Source organism: Notothenia rossii, assembly GCF_949606895.1.
Source record: "Notothenia rossii genome assembly, chromosome: 10".
Taxonomy (NCBI): Eukaryota; Metazoa; Chordata; class Actinopteri; order Perciformes; family Nototheniidae; genus Notothenia; species Notothenia rossii.
Window position 1 is genome coordinate 13,093,133 of NC_136908.1, and position 24,318 is coordinate 13,117,450.

General features: G+C 41.6%; 1 protein-coding gene across 6 annotated transcripts in view; it reads left to right on the top strand.

Annotated features, from left to right (window-relative positions):
• Nucleotides 1-24,318, top strand: part of elmo1 (engulfment and cell motility 1 (ced-12 homolog, C. elegans)) — a 96,652-nt gene that overhangs the window by 61,678 nt on the left and 10,656 nt on the right. For 5 of the 6 annotated variants that reach the window (XM_079655513.1, XM_079655514.1, XM_079655511.1 and 2 more), the window contains 2 exons: nucleotides 7,008-7,144; nucleotides 23,318-23,481. In XM_079655513.1, the coding sequence (XP_079511639.1) occupies nucleotides 7,008-7,144; nucleotides 23,318-23,481 (301 nt within the window). Of the gene's footprint in view, nucleotides 1-7,007; nucleotides 7,145-12,323; nucleotides 12,361-23,317; nucleotides 23,482-24,318 lie in introns of those variants that run through there. The other variant, XM_079655516.1, reaches the window with a different exon arrangement.

A 24,318-nucleotide genomic window follows, 5' to 3' on the forward strand; every position in this document is an offset into this window, starting at 1 on the left:
TTTCTCCCCGAAAGACCCCTTACTAGCAGACTTTATCAAAGGTGAAATCCGCCTAAACACTATAGCCTTTCACTAGACGCACACACTCACAAACACAAAATGTATGTGTATAATGATCCCACTCAATTTTGATCTATAAATACATATATTATTTATACACAGGCTGTGTTAGTGTGCTTTCTCTTGCACGTAAGCTGGACACTTCTCTGTTGTTTTGTTATGATTATGAATAATTCTGTTTCTGCATTTAGGCAAACTCAGGCAGCTTGATGTTATATTTGCATAAGCGTGACTCACACCGTCTGATTAGAGATTTTCCTTCAGAAGAGTCTGGCATGATGTGCATATAATGTAGCTCCCATAACTGATGTATTGAGCTATGAAAGAATATGAGTTGTGTTAATGGTTTTAATGAGTGCCTGAAGCAGCTCTGACTAGATGCAGTTGCCTTATTGTAATTGAGCAAACACGAGTCTGTGAAAGCAGATGTCCTCCTAAATGTGTTGGAAACGTGTCCTTGTCCAGAGTGCTGATGGACATGCCTCCCTCAGTCTGATTTTTTTTAATTTTCTCCATCTGCTGTTTTGCTATCTCTCCCTCCTCCTCTCTCCTCTAATGAATCTTGACCATTGTAGGGGGGTGCGTGCTAAAATGGTTTAGTTACATAATTAAAAACACAGAGGAAATAAGGCTTGGATTTTTTGTCTAATCAAGGTCCACCAAATTGTTCTTTCCTCACATAAATTGGCAACGATGATGTAAATAACCAAACAAACCAATACTGTGGACACCTAGTAGTTTATTTTGTGCAGCTTATTAGCTTTCCTTGAACCAGTGGTCTCATTCTCATCACATCAATATTTACTGATCATTAGTTTCAGGATGGAGAAACTCGACATTGTATTATAAGACTCTGTAAAACTGATTTATATAATTTCACAGAAACTCAAAACCCAATTGACATTACATTTTAAGGTGACATATTTAGCCCAGAATCTACCCTAACAGAGCAAGATGTTAATTAGAGTGTGAAGTTATCAGTTTCCCTGCTAGCTCAGGAAATAATTATAGTTGTGGTGTCCGCATTGCAAGCCAATTTCATATCTTTTTGACCGAGTGATCATCTGTGTGAGTCATCTCTTTGTGTTGAACCAAAAAGTGTATTAAGAGAACTACGTATCTGTATTTCAAAGAGATGCCACATTTAGGAGTCTGTTAATGAGCACATAGCACAATGCATGTACGGTTTTTAACTTGCTGACTCGAGTGCTTTCGACACAGAAAAAACATTTTGTTTTCCTTCTCTCGCAATGATTGAGCACGGAAATACATTTTTCGGCCCTAGAGCTTCAAGCGAACTGCAATTTTAAAAGTAGCTATTGTAAAAAAGTTGCTTTTTAAAAATCACTGTTCCTCCCGGGGACATGTTCAAGTGCAGATTGATCTTACCCCCATTTTTTCCCCAACTAGGGCAGCACAGTCAGTGAATAAGACATTCAATATATTGGTTATAAATGGCTTTACGATATGCTTTCTTTTAAACCTGACATGAACTGTATATGCATTTACAGCATTTGTGTTGTTGTTGCTGAAGCATGGCTGTGGTTTGCTTCTCTGCTGTCTTGGCATGCTGCACACACACAAACAGTGACTGGCCCGGAAAGAAGGTGCTGACGCTGCGCTCTGGACATACAAACACACACACATCACACACACACATCACACACAATCCCCTTGTCACAGTGGGACGTCAGAGCATGCTGGTATTTTAATTAGAGTGAGAATGACACTTTCCGCTGTTTATTCATCACGTGGCAAAGCTGCAAGGTGACTCTGGGGTCGTGTCGAATACTTTATGCACACTCATGGACACAAATACACATAAACAAGTACACATTGGACCTTGAGAGTGGCATTCAGCCGTCCTGTCTCTCTTGCTTCTTTGAACACATACAAAAAGATGCACACAGAAATACACGCAGCTGCACACTCGTACACTTTGATAAACATGCTTAGTCACCTCTCCACTGTAAGACTCATCTGGTGGTCAGTGATTAATTGGTTGTCAGTTGACGTCACAGAGAGCTCGTGTCGGATGGACTTTGATCGGAGCGTGTCAGACGCCAGCTGTCGCACACTCAGTCACGGACACATTAGCCGAGTCACTCCAGCAAGATGACCGTGACCCCTGACCTCAGCCTAGCCAAACATCGCATAAGATGGATAGAGGGAAAGGACTTATAACTCATCTCTAACCACAGATGCGTTCACATCACATCGGTCAGAAATCAAGCACGGGCAACCAAGACAAAAAAAGCCTCTGTAATAGTTTTGAGTCCAAAGTTTGTTGTATAAAATCCAGCCTTAGTTTGTATACGATTTATTTAACTCACCGAGTAGCTAAACATGTTCTTTGTATCTGGCTTCATACGTCATAATTCCCCTGACATGTTGTGAATGCAGAATTAGTGTCGACAATAGATTCTAGCTCTGTTTTGTGTTCAAAGCTTTTGAATGCTTTTTTTCTTAATTTGAGAGTTGATAACTCAAGTCCTTCTCTATATAAGATATATAAATGACTAATCCTGAACGATTTGTTAACCCAATAAAGGCCTGGGAACAGGATAGGATACTCCATTAGTAAAAAATAACTAAAAGTTCAAGCTGATTTCAGATATAACCTTGCTCAAGCTTTCTCAAGAAAACATACTTGATTTCATGTCGTGGTGAAATGTAGTCACAAAGTATTGCACCGTAGCCGTTAACAAAAAGTTGTTCTGTAGATCCATTTGGGCATATGGTCCGGCATAACCTAAACTGGTCCTGACAGTATCCTGTTACCTACTTTATGGGTGGTACAGGCTCTGAACATATGGCTGGGCAGATGGATGAAAAGCATACAGGACAAAGGAAACCCATTAGAGCCCATTTTCCACCCATTTACATGGTCTGCTGTGGTCTGATATGCCCGGCTAAAAAGAGGCATAAATTATGATTTAAATTGAGTCTTCATGTTTGCCCTGCTTCTTCGTGTAATCTCTCTCTCTCTCTGTGTGTGTGTGTGTGTGTGTGTGTGTGTGTGTGTGTGTGTGTGTGTGTGTGTGTGTGTGTGTGTGTGTGTGTGTGTGTGTGTGTGTGTGTGTGTGTGTGTGTGTGTGTGTGTGTGTGTGTGTGTGTGTGTGTGTGTGTGTGTGTGTGTGTGTGTGTGTGTGTGTGTGTGTGTGTGTGTGTGTGTGTGTGTGTGTGTGTGTGTGTGTGTGTGTGTGTGTGAAAATCATCCATCGCGAAGTGTCAGACTCCTCAGGCACTTGATGTGTCAAATCGCCCCCCATGACCATGTTAGCCTGCCTGTGGGAGAGAAGGCTGCTCCTCAGCAGAAAGGGAGGAAGGCAGAGAGGCATTACATAACCAGTTTCAAACAATTAGGAATCCAGTTCACAGTCTTTTAGAAGTGGTTAGCTTTATGCTTCTTACCCGTTTCAGTAACTTGGCACGATGCAGTCATCAATATCTAATTATGTTGGCATTTAAAAAGAAAATGTTAAGTAACAACAGCAAAGGGAATAGACAAGTAGAAATGGCTTGCTCTGCTCTCTGGTCACTGGTCATCCAGAATAGATCTTAAATGTACTTAAAGGGAGCAATTTCTTCAGACTTTGGACATATCAAGGTGATTATTTTGTAATTCATCTGAATGTACAGGGCAGTAATGGCACTTAATGAAAATAAATGGATAGAGCGCATAATGTCACTGCTTAAGGCAGAAAATGAAACAATAACTCCTCAGTAAATAGGTCAAGTAAATTCTTCTTAAGCTATAGAAGGAGCACATTCTGAATACTTAAGTAATATTACAAGCCTTATCTCTTTGTCCCCTATAGAAAGAGATTGTTATCTGGTTGCTTCGCTCATTAACAGTGCTCAATGGGAACACAGAAATGACAGTTTGTGATATTTTTAAAAGTTTCCTTATGAACAGACATACTCACACAATGACTGCAGTCAGCCTCAGATTAAGGTCAGGAGTAGCGAGGAGCTCCATGTTTTTCTTCAGTACAACCAATCCAGCTCCTACAGTAAGCCTCATCAGTTTGTGTGATGGGGGTTGCAGTATTTCAATGTATAGCAGATGTTTGTATTTCATCATTGTGGCAGAAAATGCTGATGCATTGCTTTTTGAAAAGAAAAACAAGGCTAGTAAGGCCTGACATGACTTAGCACTCTCACAGTGGCCTCTCCATTCAGGCGGATAAGTTTAAGTGCATTTGTGCAGTGGTGAGAATGATTCAGACGTGACATTTGAAATAGCTGGAAAGCTGCTAAAAAAAGGAAGAACTGAATTGTTGATTTCTCCCACTCCTTTTGGACAATCTTTTATATTCAAATATACAGTTATTCTAAAAGGTTCAATAAAATAGAGTGCATTATTTATATGGAATTGTTTCCTATTGCATTGTATTTAAAATGGAACAGCAATTACTACTGATTATAATAAATTGCTGAGGAATCAAATCTATTAGGCCTATGAGATATTTGAGATTTAGTGTGATTTGGATTATATATTTGTCCCATAGATAAAGAAGTATTACTCCATCGTACTGCTGTGTTCTCATTGCTTAAATGCAGAGCAGCTGCTCCCAGATTCCCCCCTCTTAAATAATTTTAACATGGATGAATTCTGTTTGTTTGATTTAAATATTCAGTGATCCATGCTTTGTTACCATTTGGGTTTGCTTGCAATCAGTTTTACAATGCACAACACTGTTTGAGAACTATTTTGAGAATCTTTGTGTTGTCGTCCTCGCTGTGCTGGTGCAGGTCAGGCTGAGCCCTGCGAGAGGTAATAAAACTGTCTGAGACTCAGCATGCCTTGCAGAAGCTGAGGATGGAGGAATTTCTGCAGAGCCTCATGAGAATGCTCACTGTCCGTATCCCCCAAATAAGCCTTGAGATGTGATTCCCCTCACCTTGCCACCTCAGGGCTGTGTTGCTCCTATCAATAAACAGCCCATTTAGCTCAGAGGTCACTCCGAACTTCCACCTTCCCAACAACTTTAACCGTGCGGCCCAAAGAGCATTTCACTTTTTTAAATTCACCCTTTCTTTTTCATCTTTCCCTGTATATTTCTCTACTTATCTCCGCAAAGGCAATGTGCTGGTACCTAAGCAGCCTGTCAGCATCTGTTTTGGCTCACCTCCATTAGCTTTCTGATTGACACTGGTATCACATCCCCCCGGATTTCTCCACCTCACCCTCCCCTTAATCTTCCACCCATCGCTCCAAATCACGGCTCAGGTCATTGTGCCCATGGCCTGCAGGCATCTCTCATTATACTGTGAAGTTTCAATTGCTGCCTGACCCCTTCCATCCAATTTCATGGCTGCTCGTGGTGGGCCGGTGCCCCTGCTGCTCCGCTCTGAAACTCTTTAAATGAACCAAGACGTCAAGAGGGAGACGAATTTAGTTCAAATGAATGTCAAGCCTTGTTATTTTACCTCCTGGTTAATATGATTTGGGCACTCAAGAGCCCTGGCCTTCCCACTTCCCTCTAATTCTTATTTCAAATTCACTCTCACACAAATAGAGGCAATTGAAACACTTCTGTTCACTGCTAATAAAGTAAATAAGCCACCTCTGGCTCTGGAAAATGAGAAATCTCAACTTAATCCACTTGGAATAGTGTTTGTTGGTCTCAATTTGCCTCCAAGGGGTGTTTTATGTTTGAAGTTGATGAGGAGCTACATTTTCAATAACACACAGCCGTGCTTCGTTTGGGAGCTGACACTCGTTCTCAGTGGCTGTTTTATAAACCAAACAAACAAAAAAGCATCAACTTCCTGTCCTTTCTGTAATACAGAAAGCAGATTATCTCTCATTAGAAGTGTGTAACATCTCTTATATCTTCTGTATATAAATGAATAAGCCTGATTATTCTTTAATTGAAGCTAAAGAGCTACAATCACCATTTATGATCATAAGGAATGTGTCACTTTACTGTGTAACGCAGAACCTTTTAGCAGCAGAAATGTGATGATTTCATTGGTAACATTTTTGAGCTGAGTGATGTTTACCTGCAGCAGCAGTGTGTGTGGGTTGTTGTGCATTAGTCAGGTGTTCAGGGCCACATTTCTTCAGGCCATATTTCATGAGTAACGATTGAAGGCCACCATATTGTATGAGTCGTTCAACAGAGGACAGAGATCAAATGTAAATGGTCCTTTTTTTTTTTAAACGGGTGTGTTCTTTTATCTTGTGTCAGTGCACTGTATGTGGACGATAAGTGGATGTAAGTTGGATCAGGCTTGATGGGATTTGATCAGTTGAGCTCTGATCAAGTGGGTGTAGCGGAAGCATACAAATAAAAAAATCCAGTATACAGCCAGATGTGTGTTAAAGGAATGGTTTGACATTTTGGGAATATATGTTTTAAGCTCTCTTGCTAGGGTCGGATGAGAATAATTACACTATTGTCATATTGCACGTAAAACAAACATCAAGTCCTCCCAGAAATAAAACACAGTAATTGGTTTAATCTAGTTAATGTACGAAATGTCCTGGAGATAAAAAATAAAATATTTAGTAGTGCTTTTTTTTCATACTGCCTGTGCCGCAGCACCTCTTTTCACCCTCTGTCTGAAACCAGATCCCAGTCTGCTCTGATTGGTTAGCTGGCCGGCTCTGTTGGGATTGGTCAACCGCTCAGAGATGTCTCGCCCCTTAGCCTATCGCGTGTAATGTGTTGGAGTGCAAGTTTACGTAGTGATGTCACTTTGTCACGGTAGTAAACAAAGGAGTGCAATGTAGGTGTTTTTGGCAGGGGTGGGGTGTGTGGGAGAGAAACTCCTCATGGATGGGAAGTTTGGGATTCTAGCCTTTGCAGACCATTCACATGCACACAGACCTATAACACACTACAGGAAAGGGAAACCCCCAAAAAGCACAACAGGGCCTCTTTAACTGCTGCTGCTGTTCAAGGTGACACATTTTCTCTCTCTCTTGTCCACAGCCAGTGAAAACTGCCACGACTTCCACCCCATGTTCTTCACCCACGATCGCTCCTTTGAAGAGTTTTTCTGCATCTGCATCCAGTTGCTAAACAAAACCTGGAAGGAGATGAGAGCCACTAGCGAAGACTTCAACAAGGTACGCTGTGGGTGTGTGTGTTTGGGAGATGAAAATGTGAGATGAATACAAATCATCAGTGTGTGCCATTTCCATGCTACATATAACTAGGCCTTGAGTTTGCGGTGCACTTGATGCCAGTGTGCATACTAAATTTGTTTGATTTCTGGAGTTTCTTTTAGTGGACTGGAACAAGTTAAAACACATTTTAGGCACGGATGAGACAGCTCCAGGAACACTTTTGAATATGTTTTCAAATTGGCAGTAGCGTTTTCCAGTTTGTTCCATCACAGTTTTTAGTTTTTTTTTTATAATTACCTGTTGATTTGTTGAAAGAACTTGGATCTTTTACTAATTTAATTTTTTTTTACAGAACTGTTAGAACAAAAGTAAACAGTTTTGTGATCATACAGTTTATTTTTGCTACATACAATATCAGTGCGTTGGATGTATTGTGTAAAGGTTCTTGCAATTGGTAGCTCCATTGTTGGTAAAGTTTTGAAATTGAGAAACAGCCAACCAAACTATTAGGTTTGTCCATAAAACAATATGATTTATATGATTAATTGGGATCATTATTTGTGCTGCTTTGTCAAGATTAACATGATCTTATGAAAACATAACAGTTAATAGAGGTTTCAAACTTCAATTAAGACAGCATTCAGTTATTTGTACACAGTCACAGCTCTGTAGGATTTGTGCCATGCTTCATTGACTTTATGTGGTTGACACTGGCAGGAAGCACAGTCACAGCTCCCTCTTTATTGCAACAATTATTTATTAATCATTACTTAAATTCTGTTAGTTATCACAATGGCATTGCCTAGAGTCCCATGCAAATAGTATGCCTGATTACGGTGCATAGACATGGAAATGTGTTTTTCCTGTTTACACAGATGAACATGCTTTAGGCGTTTCCTTTTTAAGGGCGCAGATTGAGAGCGGTAACTGCACACACATCTTAGGGGCTTTTTAGAATTATAATTGTTCCTATATTGTTTTTCCCCCTTTTGGATATAAAACATTAACTGCCTCTATTAGCAGAGCCACTGATTAAACTACTACATCTTCATTTGGAGATGATTGCAGTGTGGATGAAGATGAAAAGCTTCCTGTAAACTGGCTAATGTTGAGGACAGGAAATATGTGTTTGTGCACTGCCAGACGTTGATAGTAATTAGGTGTTTATGACAAATATTGTATGTTGTGTATTCAATTGGGCATCAGATGTAGCAGTCAGCAGATGCCGCATCCCTTTTCCTTGATTTGTCAAATAAATTATGATTATCTTATGGTGTCAAATACTCCGTGTCCAAGCTGTGGCCTCAATCCTTTGCTCATATTTACTGACTTTGATCTACATTGAAACGGTTCCTCACACACAAATAAGCCGGTCCTCACCTCTGCAGGTCCAATATGTCACACTACTGTAAATCCAAACACATTGTGCTGCTACATCAAAGTGACACTATAATAGATTTATTCAGCCTGCAGCTTCGAGGAAATCACATTTACAGAGTTTATTTTATGTTTGTGTGAATGAAGTGATGGTTCCTGTGCTTAGATGAAGTGCTGCTGGAGTCGCATCACCCAACGCTATTTCACTATAAGTAAAACGATTGATGACAGCAGGGAACCATTTTGTCATTACCAAGAGAAAACTACTTGAGTAGTCTGGCTCAGCTTTCACAAATTGATTCAGAGTGATTGTAAAATGTGTTGTTGTTTTGAGATTTCTTCAACATTGATCTACTGGAGGAGGCTACAAATGGACAACGTTACAAGCTTGTAGTCGAAATTAAACATCCTTGCTAGCTTTTAGATCCACCTACGGTCTATTGAAGTCTTCAACACCATTTGTGTTTCTACTTTTGCCACTCACTCAAACAACGTGGTGGAATAGCTTCTGTGAATGTTTTTTTTTTGGCTTAGTCAAATCTGAGCTGAAAAATCTGGACATTTTTTGTGTGACAAAGCATAACGGTTTGTCTGATCATATGAAACGTTATGTACTTATTGATAGATAGGCCCTGAGTGATAGAACCTTCTCTAATAGGCTTGAAATGACTAGCACATCTCATGTTGGGCTGTATTTCCAGCTAATCTTATGGGAGAATTCAGCACACTCCTCCCCGAGCAAGAAATCCTATTATCCAATCTCATCCTTCACAACCCTCCCTTGAAGGTGAAATTTGGTTTCGATTGAGTCGGGATAGATGATGCTTCGCTTGCCTCTCCCTCTCTCCTCCCTACCTCATCTTTCATCACATGGTACCTTGGGATTTTGGAAATTCAGCAGCAGCTTGTCGATATTAAGTCTGTTTGCTCTCGAGGGCTTCCTATCAGCTAAATGGTGCGTGCAGAGCTCTGCGCTTCCAGCCTCTAACGCTGAGTGTCTCAGTTTGTATCCTCTCAGAACTCAGAAGCACTCTGGGGACCGTCAGCCCCTCTGATGATGTCTGAAAGTTGACATTTTTTACCTAATTCTGTCAATGATAAAGTTGTTAGAGTTGTTTATCTTTAACTGAAACAGTCATTGACTGCACATTTCATCAAATAAAATGTCCAGAAGATGGAGAGGAGGAGGCTTTCCCTCAAAAAAGGCACACATATATCCCAATAAACCATGACTATTAGCATGAGCAAATGTATATGAACATTTTCAGTAATTAAAGTTATTTATGTGATCAATAAAGTGAGGGTAAAGAAAAATCAACATTTAAAGTCACAGCAGTTAGTGCCTTTTGCCTCTCTGGCTATGATGCATGTCCGTGAAAAGCCAAATACATTATTCGGGGTATAATTATTAGGAGTGGAATTTAATCAAATCCTTAAGATTAGATTTGACAAAATTGGATAAAAGATGTGCATAAGTAATGAATTAGGGATCAACCACCTTCTGGGAAATGTAAACAACGTTTTCCAACTTAAATCCAAACAGTTCAGCAAATTTTATTTGATAAATGAAGGCATACGCCCCAACGTTAGAGGCCTCAAAAGTATTGAAAAATGTTGCGGAAGAGAAGAAGGACTTTCTGAAAGCATTTGGCACATACAATGAGATAACTGAACAATTAAAAATGTTATGGATAACGGAATGGGATAAGATAAATGGCTTATATTGAATAAATATAGATAAAAGTAATGTGAAAACTGACTCTAGAGTAATAATGTCATTGCTAATACTGACTTGTATTAACAGTGCTGACTCACCTAGTGATGGATGGTTCTGGCAACAGAGGCTAGGATCAGTAATACATAATAGTAATGCTGTTCATCCCACTTCCACTGATTTTAATCACAGTTATTGTCCCTTTTAACTGCAACCAATCGGCCATCTAAACTGGCTTACTGTCTTAGGCAATCAGTCATGTAATTGGTTATTTGGGTCTCGGTCGACTTAGAAATATATGGTCTTTTCTGTGAAGGTGTCTTGATGAGAAATATGTTTTAAGTAGTCATTACTCATCGTTAGAAGAGGATAGTACATCATTATATTAACAAATGTGTTGTGATGTTTGGTAAGCGACAATCTTACAGCTCTTTCTTGTCTGTTATAAAAGTCTGTTATTATGAATGCAATGCTGCGTTCACTATATAATGTACATACAGTACATGAGGATATATCCTCTGTAGGGTGTGAGGAAGGATAATAAGCACAGATATTCCTGAGGGCGTCCGCTTCAGATCGCGGCTGGCTGTACGGATAGATTCCCTGCAGCTCCCACAGTGGCTGCCAGGACACCGACAGCACTGAGCTTTCTGAGGTGTGGAATACTAAAACACCTCGTTGGGGTTTCATCGATATTTGGATGTGCGCGGTGCTGTGGCCTTCAAGTGTGTGTTTGAGCATTTCTTAAACGCTGAAGGCTCTCTCTCTTCATGGCTGACTGAGCATGTGCCCTGCACACAAAGACAGGAACACACACACACACCCACGCATGAATGTATGCTCATTAAAGACAAAGCCACACAGGCTTAAATGAAGCTTAAAAATACTGTGGCACTGAAACCCCCCTTCCCCACACACATGCACGTATGCACACACACGCACACACACGCACCGACACACACACCGTGGTGAAGCCAGTTTGTATTCCGTCTTGTTTGCTTTCAGAATATAGTGCTTAGTAAAAGAAAAAGTGTGTGTGTGTGTGTGCTGTGTATACGTGATGTGTCTGTGTGTGTGTTTAGTGGAGGAGAGTCTGATGCTCCCAGGGCACAGCTCCGACCGTCAGGCAACCGTTTCCCCTGTTTCCATAGCAACCCCTGTCCAATTACCGCTGCTGCGCTGCACTACTCTGGCTCTGTATCGGTAAGACGGAGCCACTTCTCCGCTGCATGTGTACAGGTTTGTGTTGGTTTGTGTTTATACATGTCTGTGCTTGCGTGCGTCCATCAGACCCTTTCTTGAACGGCCGCCTGTCGTCTATACATCCAAACGTCTGTGATGAGAGCGGCTCCTCCTCTACCTCCCCACCGGAGGAAGAAGAAAGCCTCCATCTCTCTCTGCTCAGGCGCTTGGAGGAAAAAAAATCCCTCAGTGATGTGGCGGCTTGCAGCCACTCACTATACCCCTCCTCCTCCTTCTCCTCCTCTTCTCTCATCCCTCCCTCACTCCCCCTCCTTCTAACCCTTTCACACACACACACACACACACACACACACACACACACACACACACACACACACACACACACACACACACACACACACTTATCATGTGATCCACTTGCTGAGCCACCATTGGCGTCTCTGATCGTGGCGTGTGTCCAATCAGGGCATAAGCCCGGAGATCAACATAAGCGAAGCTGAGCAGGCTGGCTGATGCTCTTAGAGTCACAGAGGGAGGGAGAAAGGCAGATAGGGAGCCATACAGAAATATCATAATACAGGAGACATAGTAAAAAAAGAAACGGGGAGTTTGTTGTTAGTTTTTTTTTTTTTAAGGGAATATTGTAGAAGAAAGAATTAAATACGAAACCTGAAGGAACAAATATCCAAGAAAGGAAAAGGCAAAAGGAGGAGGTGCACGAGCTGTGTTGACAGACGAGTCTTCCCTTATTGTGGCTAGCGCTAAAGCTAACTGTCCACAATCAGCTAGACCACTCTTCCAAGGAGCCATCTGCTCCCTCCATCCCCGTCTCCCGTCGGGCGCTAACAACTCCTTCTCTGGCAAAAGGACAAGGATTCACCAGTCGAGTATCGCACCACACTTCGAAACATGGAGGTGACATGTAAGTACCAAGACTGGAAAAGAAAAATGGAGAGTGATTTTTGTTTTCAATTAGCATGGATGGATGGAGGGAGCGAGAGGAGGTGGTAGTAAAGGAGGGTGAGGGACTGTTTGTGTTGTTGCCTGGCTGCGGAGGAGGAGGATTGGAGGGAGGAGGGTGGAGGGAGAGGAGAAGAAAAGGCAGGGATGGAGAGGATGGGACGGGGCAGAGCGGAAGAGAAAGAGGAGGGACAGATGGGTCCGTGTGGATCACAGCCTTTCATTAAAACACAATCTGCTAGAATATAATTTCATCCTCTCCACATCAACATGCAAGCATACACACCTACCCCCACTTCAAACTCTGTGTGTGTGTGTGTGTGTGTGTGTGTGTGTGTGTGTGTGTGTGTGTGTGTGTGTGTGTGTGTGTGTGTGTGTGTGTGTGTGTGTGTGTGTGTGTGTGTGTGTGTGTGTGTGTGTGTGTGTGTGTGTGTGTGTGTGTGTGTGTGTGTGTGTGTGTGTGTGTGTGTGTGTGTGTGTGTGTGTGTGTGTGTGTGTGTGTGTGTGTGTGTGTGTGTGTGTGTGTGTGTGTGTGTGTGTGTGTGTGTGTGTGTGTGTGTGTGTGTGTGTGTGTGTGTGTGTGGTGGGGGTTGGGTTTTGTTGTTGTGAATGGGATTACTCCGCTTCCCCAACACCCACCGTTTGTCACCAGAGGAATCCAAAGCCACTACTACTGATCTCCTCCCTCCACATTGTCTCTCGCAGCCTTGGACGAGCTTCAACCGGTGTTTTAGCCGGAGGGGGTTTGACACGGGATTAGAGTGGGGTCAGCCCCGGAGTGTAGAGCAGGACTCTGTGAAATACTGCCAGAACCTGGTTTGTTTTGGACAATACACAGTTCAATCGTATCCACTTCCTGTGCTTTTAAACATGGCTTTGAACAGAGGGACTACATCTTGGCTGCGAGGTGACCTACTATATTGATTTGTGCTGAATTGTTTAGCTTCAGTTTAATGACCGAAATATCCATATGAATAACATTTGCCTGGTGCAGCTTCTCAAATGTACAGATGCATTGCTTTTCTCTGCATTATATTACGTTTCTCATCATATTAAACAATTTGAAAAGGAAAATTAGGCTTGAAAAAAAAGTGTGATAGCTGTTTTTTGTTGTTTGTTCTGACATTTATTAACAAACAATTAATTAATTTGAAAGTATAAATTAAAGGATTACTGGAATAATTTGATGTTTTGATGCGAGTAAGATGAGAAGTTCAATGTCACTCACATATTTTATCTCAGAGACAGCTAAGCATAAAACTGGAAACATCAAACCTGGCTCTGTCTAAATAGAAAAAATCCACCTACTGGCACCTCTAAGAGGTTTTTACCTAAATCTAAGTGTAAACCCATTGAGGTTTTACCAGAGTGCTGGAATATTTCTTGGTGAGGTCCAGGGTAGTCATTTCTTCAGTCTTTATAAGAAGTTAAGATAACCTTGTTCCAGCTTAATACCGAACAAACAGATGTGTATATACTGTTCTGTACATGGTGAGCCAAGTTCAATCACTCAGAAAAATATATTACTGTGTGCTTCAATGTCCTGTGAAAGTACTTTTAAAGCAAGAAACCTTGAACCTGGTCACTTTGCACTTCAGCAAAAATAAACCTTGCACAGATGTGAATCGTGCAAGTGAATGAAATATGTTTTGTTGTTCTTTATATTTCATTTCTGCTCTGGTCTGAGGTGATGCAGAGGAGAGTCTGCTTGTTCCTATAATGTTAGAGACTGACCTGTCCAAGTGGGATTACTCGCATGGCAGTCCACAAACAGCCCCAGCAGCAGACAGACCCTCTCATTAGACATCAAACACTACTCTGTGTTTGGATACTATTAAACAACATTGCGTTTTGTTAGCATTTCTTTTCTGGTTTTCTTTTTAGAGCAAATCAATTTACGGACAATCAATGCAAACGAATGCAAATGTGGTCTGCCTCTGCTCTTTAGAAAGGGGGCAGTTCCTTCACTTTGCCAGAAGGTCAACATGCACATACATGATTCATGAAATGGGTGCTGCTGATGTGTCCAGTCAGGAGTGATGTGACAATACTTTCAGACAGTGTGCAGGTGCCAAAGGTTTTGGGTAGATGCCATCTTTGGATTTTAAGAAGCAGCCTGGCTGGGACGATGTTTTTTTTTGCTGCACACGCTGCGATCGCTGCTGTCGTGCTTTGCATGAATCGGTTCATCTATGTCTCGTATCGGGACACACAAACCCCCCTCCCCCACTCCACTCCTGCTACAAACCCTGTTGTTTTCTTATTCCATACTGGTTTCATTTTCCTCTACTACAGATCCTTCCTTACCTCTCCCCCCCCCCCCCTTATAGCTCTTTCTTCTCTTCTTTTTCTCCCTCCTGTGGTATCTCTCCCTCCTTTTCTTCTCCTCATTCTTGTCTCACGACCCCCCTCCACCTCTTTTGTTGAATTCAGACAGGCTATTTATATCTTTCTGCCTGGCTGCCTCACCTCCCACTCCCTTAACAAGGTTGGCTTTATTGTTTTTGCACGTGTGTATGCTCACTCGGACAGTGCGTTGAAGTGTCTGTAAATGCATCACAATCAATTGGGGTGTTTGTTGTGTGAACCCTTGTTGTTGTGTGTATGGTTTTATGTGTGTGTGTTTGTTTGTATTGGCCTTTTGTACATGAGTGTGAATTCCAAGCTGTTCAAGTTTCCAATGACTTGTTTCTTTTTCTGTTCATTTGTTTGAGTATGTGTGTGTGCCGAAGGGGGGTCTCTGATCTTAGGCAGCAGTGAGCTCACTAATCAGACCAGAGGGGTCATCAGCCATTAGCATCAGAGCTGCACGAGCAGAGATGCAGAGCTAACACTTTGTTTTGTTGTGTGGCAAGATGAGGATACTGCTGTCCCATCCTCACAGCAGCAGCATGGGAATCAGCAGGGCTTCTGGTTTTTTAGTTTATTTATTCATCTATCTTTTTATTTATTTACATCTCTCTGTTTATTGATAGGTGGTGTGCATTTCTGCGAAAAATAAAATCCGTTGTCATCATTTTTTGCACAGCAGTCCACACAGTATACACTTTGAATTCCTTGCATGCAATGAATCTTCTCTAGAAAAGCATGTGTGGGTGTGTCATATTGTGGATGTGTGCTGCTGTAGGGCTCATCTGATAATCCAGTGTTGATGTATCACTGCTCGTGTGTTACATTTTAAGCACTGCATCTGTCATTGTGAGGGTGTGAACGCATGTTACTGTAGGAAGATCTCTTGTTTTCTGTCTGGGGATCACAGTTTATCTGGATGTTTACCTTCTTTCACACAACACTAAAAAGGCAAGAGATCAGTTAGGCTAAAAGACTCAGATATTTCCTCTGTGTGACAGACCAAACATGTAAAAGCTAGATAGATTGTGGAAAAATAAAGAGAAATATGATTAGAAAAAGGAGCTATCCATTATGTCAACCTCTAGAGAAAAACCTGCTTAGTGTCGACTGCTTTTGCAGCTCTCTCCCTAATCAAAAATGGCCTTGCTCTTTGCACTGTCAAACTTTGAGTCGGAAAGCCCCGTAATTGGCCTAATAGCAGCTCTTTGCATTATTCATCTGAAATTTGACTGACTTTCTTTTTTTTCAGAAGGCTCCGGTCGGATACAAAAAAAAGTATTAAAACAGATTTACATAGAGAATTTATCTGCTGTCGTGCATCATGGGTAGAAGACAACGATTGTCCCTGATGGGAGTTATTAAACAAGATATAATGAAAGTTGGGATGTCCTTGAATGGATGTTTAATCACAAACCAATTGATTAGTCCTCTGGGACAATTAATGCAGAACGTTCATATTTCCTGCAACATTTGTGTCATAATAAATTACTGCAAAGCTGTGCACAAGCCAAGGTCAACACTTGGCTTTCATCAGCATTTCTTGACTTGCAGTAAATGGCGTTTTCCCAGGCGACTTTGCTCTCCAGTCATCCATATGGGCTGTGCTGCACCTCACAGCCGGTTGTTGAAAAAGAGCTCCTCTGACAGTTTGTCTGGGCGTGCAGAGCTGGCACTCTAAATATGGAAACAGCAGCTATCAGCAACAGCCGGCGTCAAAACCCTGCATCACTCATGAAGAACAGAGAAAAGGATTGATCCAGAGAGGTCTCCAGATGTACTTTATATCGTGTGTGGACACAGGAATATTGGGATTTTACAGGGAACGGTCACTAGTAGTTTTGTTTTCTGTTATTGGTGTTTGTTCATTCTGTGTAATGCATGTGAGAAAGGAAGTGTGTGCGCGCAGTATAAGTGTGTACATTGAGTATATATATCTTGCCTACAAATACAGTATGTGCTGTTCCCTGTGGTGCAGTAGTGCTGTCAAAAAAAGGTCCCTAAGGCATTCACTAATAGAGAAAAAGCTGCCTTTCACTGTGCTTTTAAAAGTCACATTCACCCCTTACAGTGCCACTCTATTTTATTTTATTGAAATACCCAGATACAGTGTCTCCTTACATACAGCTGTGTGGGGGAAAGATACATAATTTACATTTTAATGGATGAAAGTACTGCATTTCAACTTAGTTGCTCTCAGCAGACTTAACACAGAGCCATGACGGGGTTGTCAGGAGAGTCTAACAAGAAAAACTGAATATGCTAAATATAATCTGGGAATCTGTCTGCGGCGTTCACCTCTTGTTCCTCACTTTATGAAATGGCACTCCCACGCTGTCTCTTGTTTGGCATTTTATACAACACATCAAGCTGTGTAAAGGTGCCACCACATTAATGCTTGAGATAGAATTATCTATAGAGATTGAACATTATGCTGTGAAAGGTTATTAATGGGTTTGCAACTAAACATTTATTTTCAATATAAAATAATGTTTTTTTTTTTTAAAGACATGCTCCAATGGAAAAAATGTATGCGGCCGGCGATGTTTCAAATTACTTATATTGTTCAACCAAAAGTCCAAAACCAAATATATTCAATTGACATTTATATTAAATGGAGAAAAGCAACCGGTCCTCACATTTTAGACGAATCCACTAATTGACTAATGATTTGTAATTATGTATGCAAAGCTAATATTTTTAAGCAATGCTGATGGACAACCTGTAATTCTCTAATAAGTCTCTGCAGCCATTTTAACTATAGCACAGTAACATCTGACACGCAGAGCAACGTGGACTATTGTTTTAAGAAGTAGATTTCTTTAGCCTTTGAAGCACACCAAAGAGACGCTGGGGTGTGTGTGTGTGTGTGTGTGTGTGTGTGTGTGTGTGTGTGTGTGTGTGTGTGTGTGTGTGTGTGTGTGTGTGTGTGTGTGTGTGTGTGTGTGTGTGTGTGTGTGTGTGTGTGTGTGTGTGTGTGTGTGTGTGTGTGTGTGTGTGTGTGTGTGTGTGTGTGTGTGTGTGTGTGTGTGTGTGTGTGTGTGTGTGTGTGTGTGTGTGTGTGTGTGTGTGTGTGTGTGTGTGTGTGTGTGTGTGTGTGTGTGTGTGTGTGTGTCCTGTCGCCTGTCAGACGGAGATCTGTGTTTTATTGTGCCCTGCCAAACGTCTTCTCACGCAGACATTGTGGGTGACAGGGCAAAAAAACAGCACAGTTAGCACTGTTGGAATATATTAGTGTCACTATCATTTCAGAAACCAGAAGTAAACAATATCTGTTACCTAGACAGAGAGTGCACAAACAAGGCTCGTCGCTAACCTGTCAATACTTGATTTGATCCAGTACTAGCTATACTCCTGATGTATTAGAACATATATATGATTTAACACTGACAACCACGGCTTTGCCTTGAGTTTGATATGAGAGCAATAAATCAAAAACCACAGCGTTGTCATATTGTCAGTCCTGTCAGCTTCTAAAACACTTTCTTTGGGGATATTTATTCAATGCTGTTTTATCACCTTCTAAATGTAATACAACCCGCAGCAGCTCTCCTCTCTCTGTACAGCGTGATAAGAGAAAAGCATCCTTTCATGTCCATCTCTGCGGCATTGTTTTATTTTTAATGACATGTTCAACTTTGAAGGAGATAATTATTCAATTACCATAGAAGGGTGGCAGAGAGAAAGAATGTAATGACCATTTCAATAACAGCAAAATGGATTCCCTGCATTCTCTTCTTCTGCTGCTTTCTAAAAAGAAACAGACTCTCTGACATGTGAACGTGTGTGTGTGTGTGTGTGGGCTCTAACGTGTGTGTGAATGCTTCCTTTTGTATTTTCGCAAGGAAGCGTGATTTGTCTACTCCAAAGCTTTAAATCCAGAAACACACCTCCCCCTTATCAGCATGTGAGATAGACTTTCTGATTGCTTTCAGGCAGTATCAGCAAAGTCATTATTCTGTGATTACCGCCTTATTTGCCCACCAAAGTGCCTCTCCAGCGCAAACGCCAGATTTTCCACCCAGGCTTGAGTGGCGGGCGAGCATTTGACTGACAGCTGGTAAATGATGTCATTAGCATCCTCTTTGGTAAATGGAGCAGCGGCTACAGTCGATTGGTTGGTAATTTGTTACGGCTGATGCGTTGCCGATGATGGATGGTAGGGCGACTCCGGGGAAAGAGGAACTGCCCAACTGTCCCGTTTGAGGAGAGAGTGAGAGGAGGAGGAGGAGAAGGAGGAGGAGGACGAGAGTGAGGGTGGAGGAGTCTGTGTGGCCAGCTCTTCATTACGTGTATGAGATGGCTCATGAGACAGCGTTTAATTACTTTTGCTGACACTTGCTCCGCTGTCTAGCTTCCTGTCCAAAGAGCTACAAAAAAGTGTAATGGCCTAGAACAGCTTAGTGTGAGAGGGAATGGACAGAAAGCCAGAAATAAAGGTGTACAAGATAGAAGAGATACATCTTGGATCAACTGCTCTGACGATAGACAATTCTGCGTGTAGATCATTTTTAGTGCAGCTGAGATGACTGCGGGACAAACTGAACCTACATTTGGTCCAGCGCTGACGTCATCCCACCTCTATCAAGGTGCTCTCTGAGCAATCAGCTGATGAAAAAGGAGGATGAACATAAAATATTCATAATGCCCCTCTGCCCTGTTTTGAAAGGACCATGTGTTCATATTAAATGTGATGAATATTCACGCTGTTAATTAGCATGAGTGCAGCCACATGGGCCAACAGAATTGTTTTCCTGCCGGAGACATGACTGCAAACAAGGCATATTAATGAGCAATCCCCTGGGACAGCTCTGCTGAAACACCAGGGCTGGAGAAGCAAGCTGCCAGTGACAATTTCATCAAATAATTCAAAGTTTACTGCTATTTTTATGATTTCACAGGAGAATTGTGTTGATTTGGGGTACAACAAATGGTTGACAAATTGTATTGTTTATTCAATTTTCTTTATTTTTTAAATAGCTAAGGGGGAAAGTGTCCCTACTACACACGCTAACAGACCGTTTGTAATCCTAATGGGAAAATAAATAAATGTGAGACTTAATTATCAGGATAGTAGGAGGGTGTATGTGTGTGCACATGTTTGATGGGCAACTCTGTGAAAGTTGTGATTAGAATTAGTGGGCAGGAGTGATGAATCTCTCGTAGCATGATTGCAAGCTGTGGCTTCATGCGTTTCTCTGCTCATTTTTCATCTCAAACATGAGGAGGAGGGGAGGCTGAAAATGTCAGTACTGGAAGTTGTACATTTTTCTGATTCCTAGACACCCGTTTCTCCCTAAAACATGGCAGTCATCTTAAATATGTTCCTTGCTGTTTCAGCTGGGGGAGAAATGGACAGCTGTTTTTATGGATGGATGAACTGTTATAAGGATGGAAGCAAAAAGCTTACAAGAATAATAAATCTTCCTCCTTTATCAATGGTTACGAAAGCCTACACCTAAACTCAGAGTCTTGACGCAATCAGAATAAGTGTCGGCCCAGAAAAAGACCAGGGCTTCATCTTTAACAACCAAGATCAACTTTTTTGTATCACTGGTGTTCTGCATCAATGTAAATGCCAGTTAATATTAGCGTCACCTTGAAAAGACTTAATGTAGTAAATCAGGGCTAAAAATCTGGACTCTGAGTGATTAGTTGCCCGTTTGTTAGAAAATACACTGTGATTACTTTTCTTTCCGAAAGATAACCCCTGCATTAAATTATGTAAACAGTTTTTTATTCCAGTTTTTTTTTTGTGGTGGGGGCTGGGTGTTAACTTCAGGGCTTATCAGATATAGAGTTAGAAAAATAGGGTAAATCCTTTTTGTAGCACTCTCCCTGTTCAGCGGCAGCATCTTAAACGGGGAATTTGAGTCGAGAGCTCTTAATGCATTTTTTACACCACGTTCGTGCTGCTGATTCAAGAGGATTATCCTCAATCCCCTTTGTCGTCCTGGGTTTTGGGTGCCAGGTTTGTGCTGTTCATATTTCACATTTTTGGCAGCTCAAATCTTCTATTTTTAACGTACATTTCACACCGCTTGCTCAATCTGACGAGTGTTAGTTCAGAGGTTAGCAAGTTGATGAGTAATAGCCTTGCAGTAAGCACAAACGGAAACATTAATATTACATAAGACTTTGTTTGTGATCTTGGCTCTCTGGGTTTTGGCATAGTTGTTAAAGAGGCCCTATTACGCTATTTTGGGTTTTCCATTTCCTGCAATGTGTTCTATAGGTTGTAAACATGTAAATGCTCTGCAAAGGCTAAAATCCCAAAGTTACTTCCAGAGAAGTACTCACTTCCCCCCTGCCTGAAAAGCCTCCATTGGACACTTGCACTTCTATCGGCTATCACATCGTACGTGATAGGCTAATAGGCGGGACATCTCTAAGCAGTTGACCAATCGCAACAGAGCCGACCTGCTAACCAATCAGATCAGACTGGGCTCTGTTTTCAGACAGAGGGTGAAAAGAGGTGCTCCAGCACAGGCAGTATGAGAAAAATAAATACCTTTCTGAACATTAAAGCATGGAAACATGTCACAGTAGAATCACAAAATACAAATATTCATTTCATTTCATTTCAAGCCTTTATTCAATCAGATGAATCCCATTGAGATCATTGATCTCTTTTTCAAGGGAGACCTGCTCAAGTCAATCAATGTTTATTTATATAGCCCAATATCACAAATGTTACATTTGTCTCAGTGGACTTCACAGTTTGTACAGAATATCAGTATGACAATACAACACCCTCTGTCCTTAGACCCTCACATCGTACAAGGAAAAACTTCCAGAGAAAACCCAGTTTAAAGGGGAAAATGGGAGAAACCTCAGGTACCTCAAGTAGTTCCACATGAAACATAGAAACATAGACAGAACAACAAGGACATCAAATATAAACCTGAAAATGAGAATAATATGGCCCCTTTAAGCTGGATGTGCCCAAATGAAACCCAATTGTAAAGAACAGGAGAACACGGCACCTATAAAGAAAGTCCATAAACATAAATGCTAACACTCTTATTGCCTGTCATTGGAATAGAGTCAACATGTATTGTGAGAAAGTGTTTGCAGAGGCTGAGAATACTCGAGCATTTAGTCATCAAGGCAAACAGAGAAAAGATACACAATAGAGTGAAATTATCAAGATATATCAAGAGCAATGTCAAGAGTCTCTTTCTTCACCTCGGTATGATCCAGTGAATCGGCCTCTGCAGGCCCGGAGGAGGCTGCTAACAAGGCTGATCTATATTCAGGGATCCTTGTCACGTCTACCTTCACATCTGCACAAACTGGAACAGCGCTGCTCAGAGATGTTATGACGCCAAGTCAACTTCATTTTCTAAGTCAAATATCACTACTGTGTCTCAGAAGGACAAGCCCTCGTCTATCCAAACTCTGTAAAGCTGTGCTGAGTTTTGAGAGGAAACCACTGTGACAGGTGAAATTCTGTGGTTTGAACCATTTCTGCACATTAGGAGTTATGTTTGCTCCCGGTGAAGTCCCCGGTCTGTGGGCTGAACACCTCCACGAATAGAGAATCTGTCTTTGAGTCATATTACTGGTACATTTCTAATTATGCAGGCTGCAAAACTGAATGAAAGCTGCTGTCACTGAATATTTCATTTTAGGGCTCACTTCCCTGACGCTCAGGGTTATGTGTAGACGGATGAAGAGATGTTATACTTAGATAGGAATTAGTGCTTTATTCACTGTGAGGAAATCAAGTTGATAAAGCAGCTCAAACTGGGGTTTTAAAGTGTTCAATAGGCTCTTGTTTTTGTCACAATTTGTTGTCTATTACCTATTGATAACTATTCAAATATTTATCAGATTCAACAGCAGAATGTTAAATACAAATCCCCTTAGCTGACCTCTAATTTATGAATTGTATTACTTTTATATGTGGATACGTTTAGGTGATATCTTCTTTCAGTGCGAGCCTGTGGTCCATGATAGTCGATAGGATTGATATTGTTAGCTCAATGCTGGTGATGATTTGATTTTCTCACACACAGTTCTGTGTGTAGACTTTAATTATCTTCTGACAGCCACGCGTACGCGGCAGGCTAATTGATGTAGACATGCATGAAGTGTTTTATGTTTGTGGAGTGCTTTCCTATTGTAGTGTTGCCTCCGCTGATCACAAAGTCCCCTCGAGTGGGATTGATGACTTGGAACAGCACTCATGTCATGCTTCTGCAGCCACAGCCAGACTAATGGTATTAGCTAGCTGGGGTATTAAAGGCAAGTTCTGTCATGCGTCTCACTGATCCGTGATACTGGGGCTAACAGTTGACTAGCTACCATTGAATTATTCTGCTTGGCTCTTTTCCTCCCAAGGCTCAGTGCACCAGACTGGATTATAGACTTGAGTGTCAAAAAAAGAAATTAATCCTGTCGGGGACTGACGAATAGTTGATAGCTTCCCCTGACTCCCTAAAAACAGGAGTTTTGATTTCCTGACTGTACTGACTTTGTCTTCACACGCACTTACACTCCTTCTTCATCCTGTATGGCTCCTGCATCCATGATGATCTCACCTTCCCTCCTCTTCTTCTCTGCAGGTAATGCAGGTGGTGAGGGAGCAGATCATGAGAGCACTCACTCTGAAGCCTAATTCCCTGGACCAGTTCAAGAGTCGCCTGCAGAACCTGAGCTACACAGAGATCCTGAAGATACGCCAGTCGGAAAGGATGAATCAGGAAGACTTCCAGTCCCGGCCCATCCTGTGAGTCAAGTATACGAATAGTGTTGATTCATTTATTAGAGGGTGGTGGTCCGAACCGTCCCACATATCTTTGTTGGGAAGATAGTAACATATTGCTGCTACTTAAAGGAGGGTAAGGGGGATCTATTGACATAATTAATTATAATAGGCCTATTCATTATTTAGTTTTCATGTGTTTATCACCTGAAGATAAGATTACGTTTGGCCCGAAGTAGTAGTTCTATAAAGTGCTTTGAAAAGGAGATGCGGGCAGGGGTGGACTGGCCATCGGGACGTCCGGGACGAATCCCGATGGGCCGGTACTGAAGTGGGCCGGTCGGACGATGTTGGCCGGTCAGAGAAGTCACTAGCACCCCACCCCCCCCCCGCCCGTTGACAATTTACTTGCGGTAATTACTTGCGGTACCGTGGTTGGCCGGTCGAGAGTCCCGGGCTGGATGTGGGTGTTAATTAGTTGGCAGCAATCTGTCACAAACTGCTCCTTTAATATGAATAGATGGACTTAAATTGTATTCAGGCATACTGTAGGTCTTACAGCTTTAGAGGAAAATACACTCTGAACCCAAAGAAAAGTCAGACCTTTCCTGTAGAGTTTGAGGAACTGCTCTGTGATATTCCCCAATCAGGCCTAAGACTCAAATGAGGACATGATTTGCTTCTTCAAAAAAAGAGCCGTGGTCATTAATGTGCTTGTAATTGCTTCTTTTTTTCTCTCTTTCATTTGTCAACCAAATGCCAGCTAATGGCACAAAGCCAGTTGCACCTGCGCTCTCCTCTCATTATTGAAAATATGCAATAAATTCAAATCTTCTGCAAATGGCATTCCCAGTGAATACT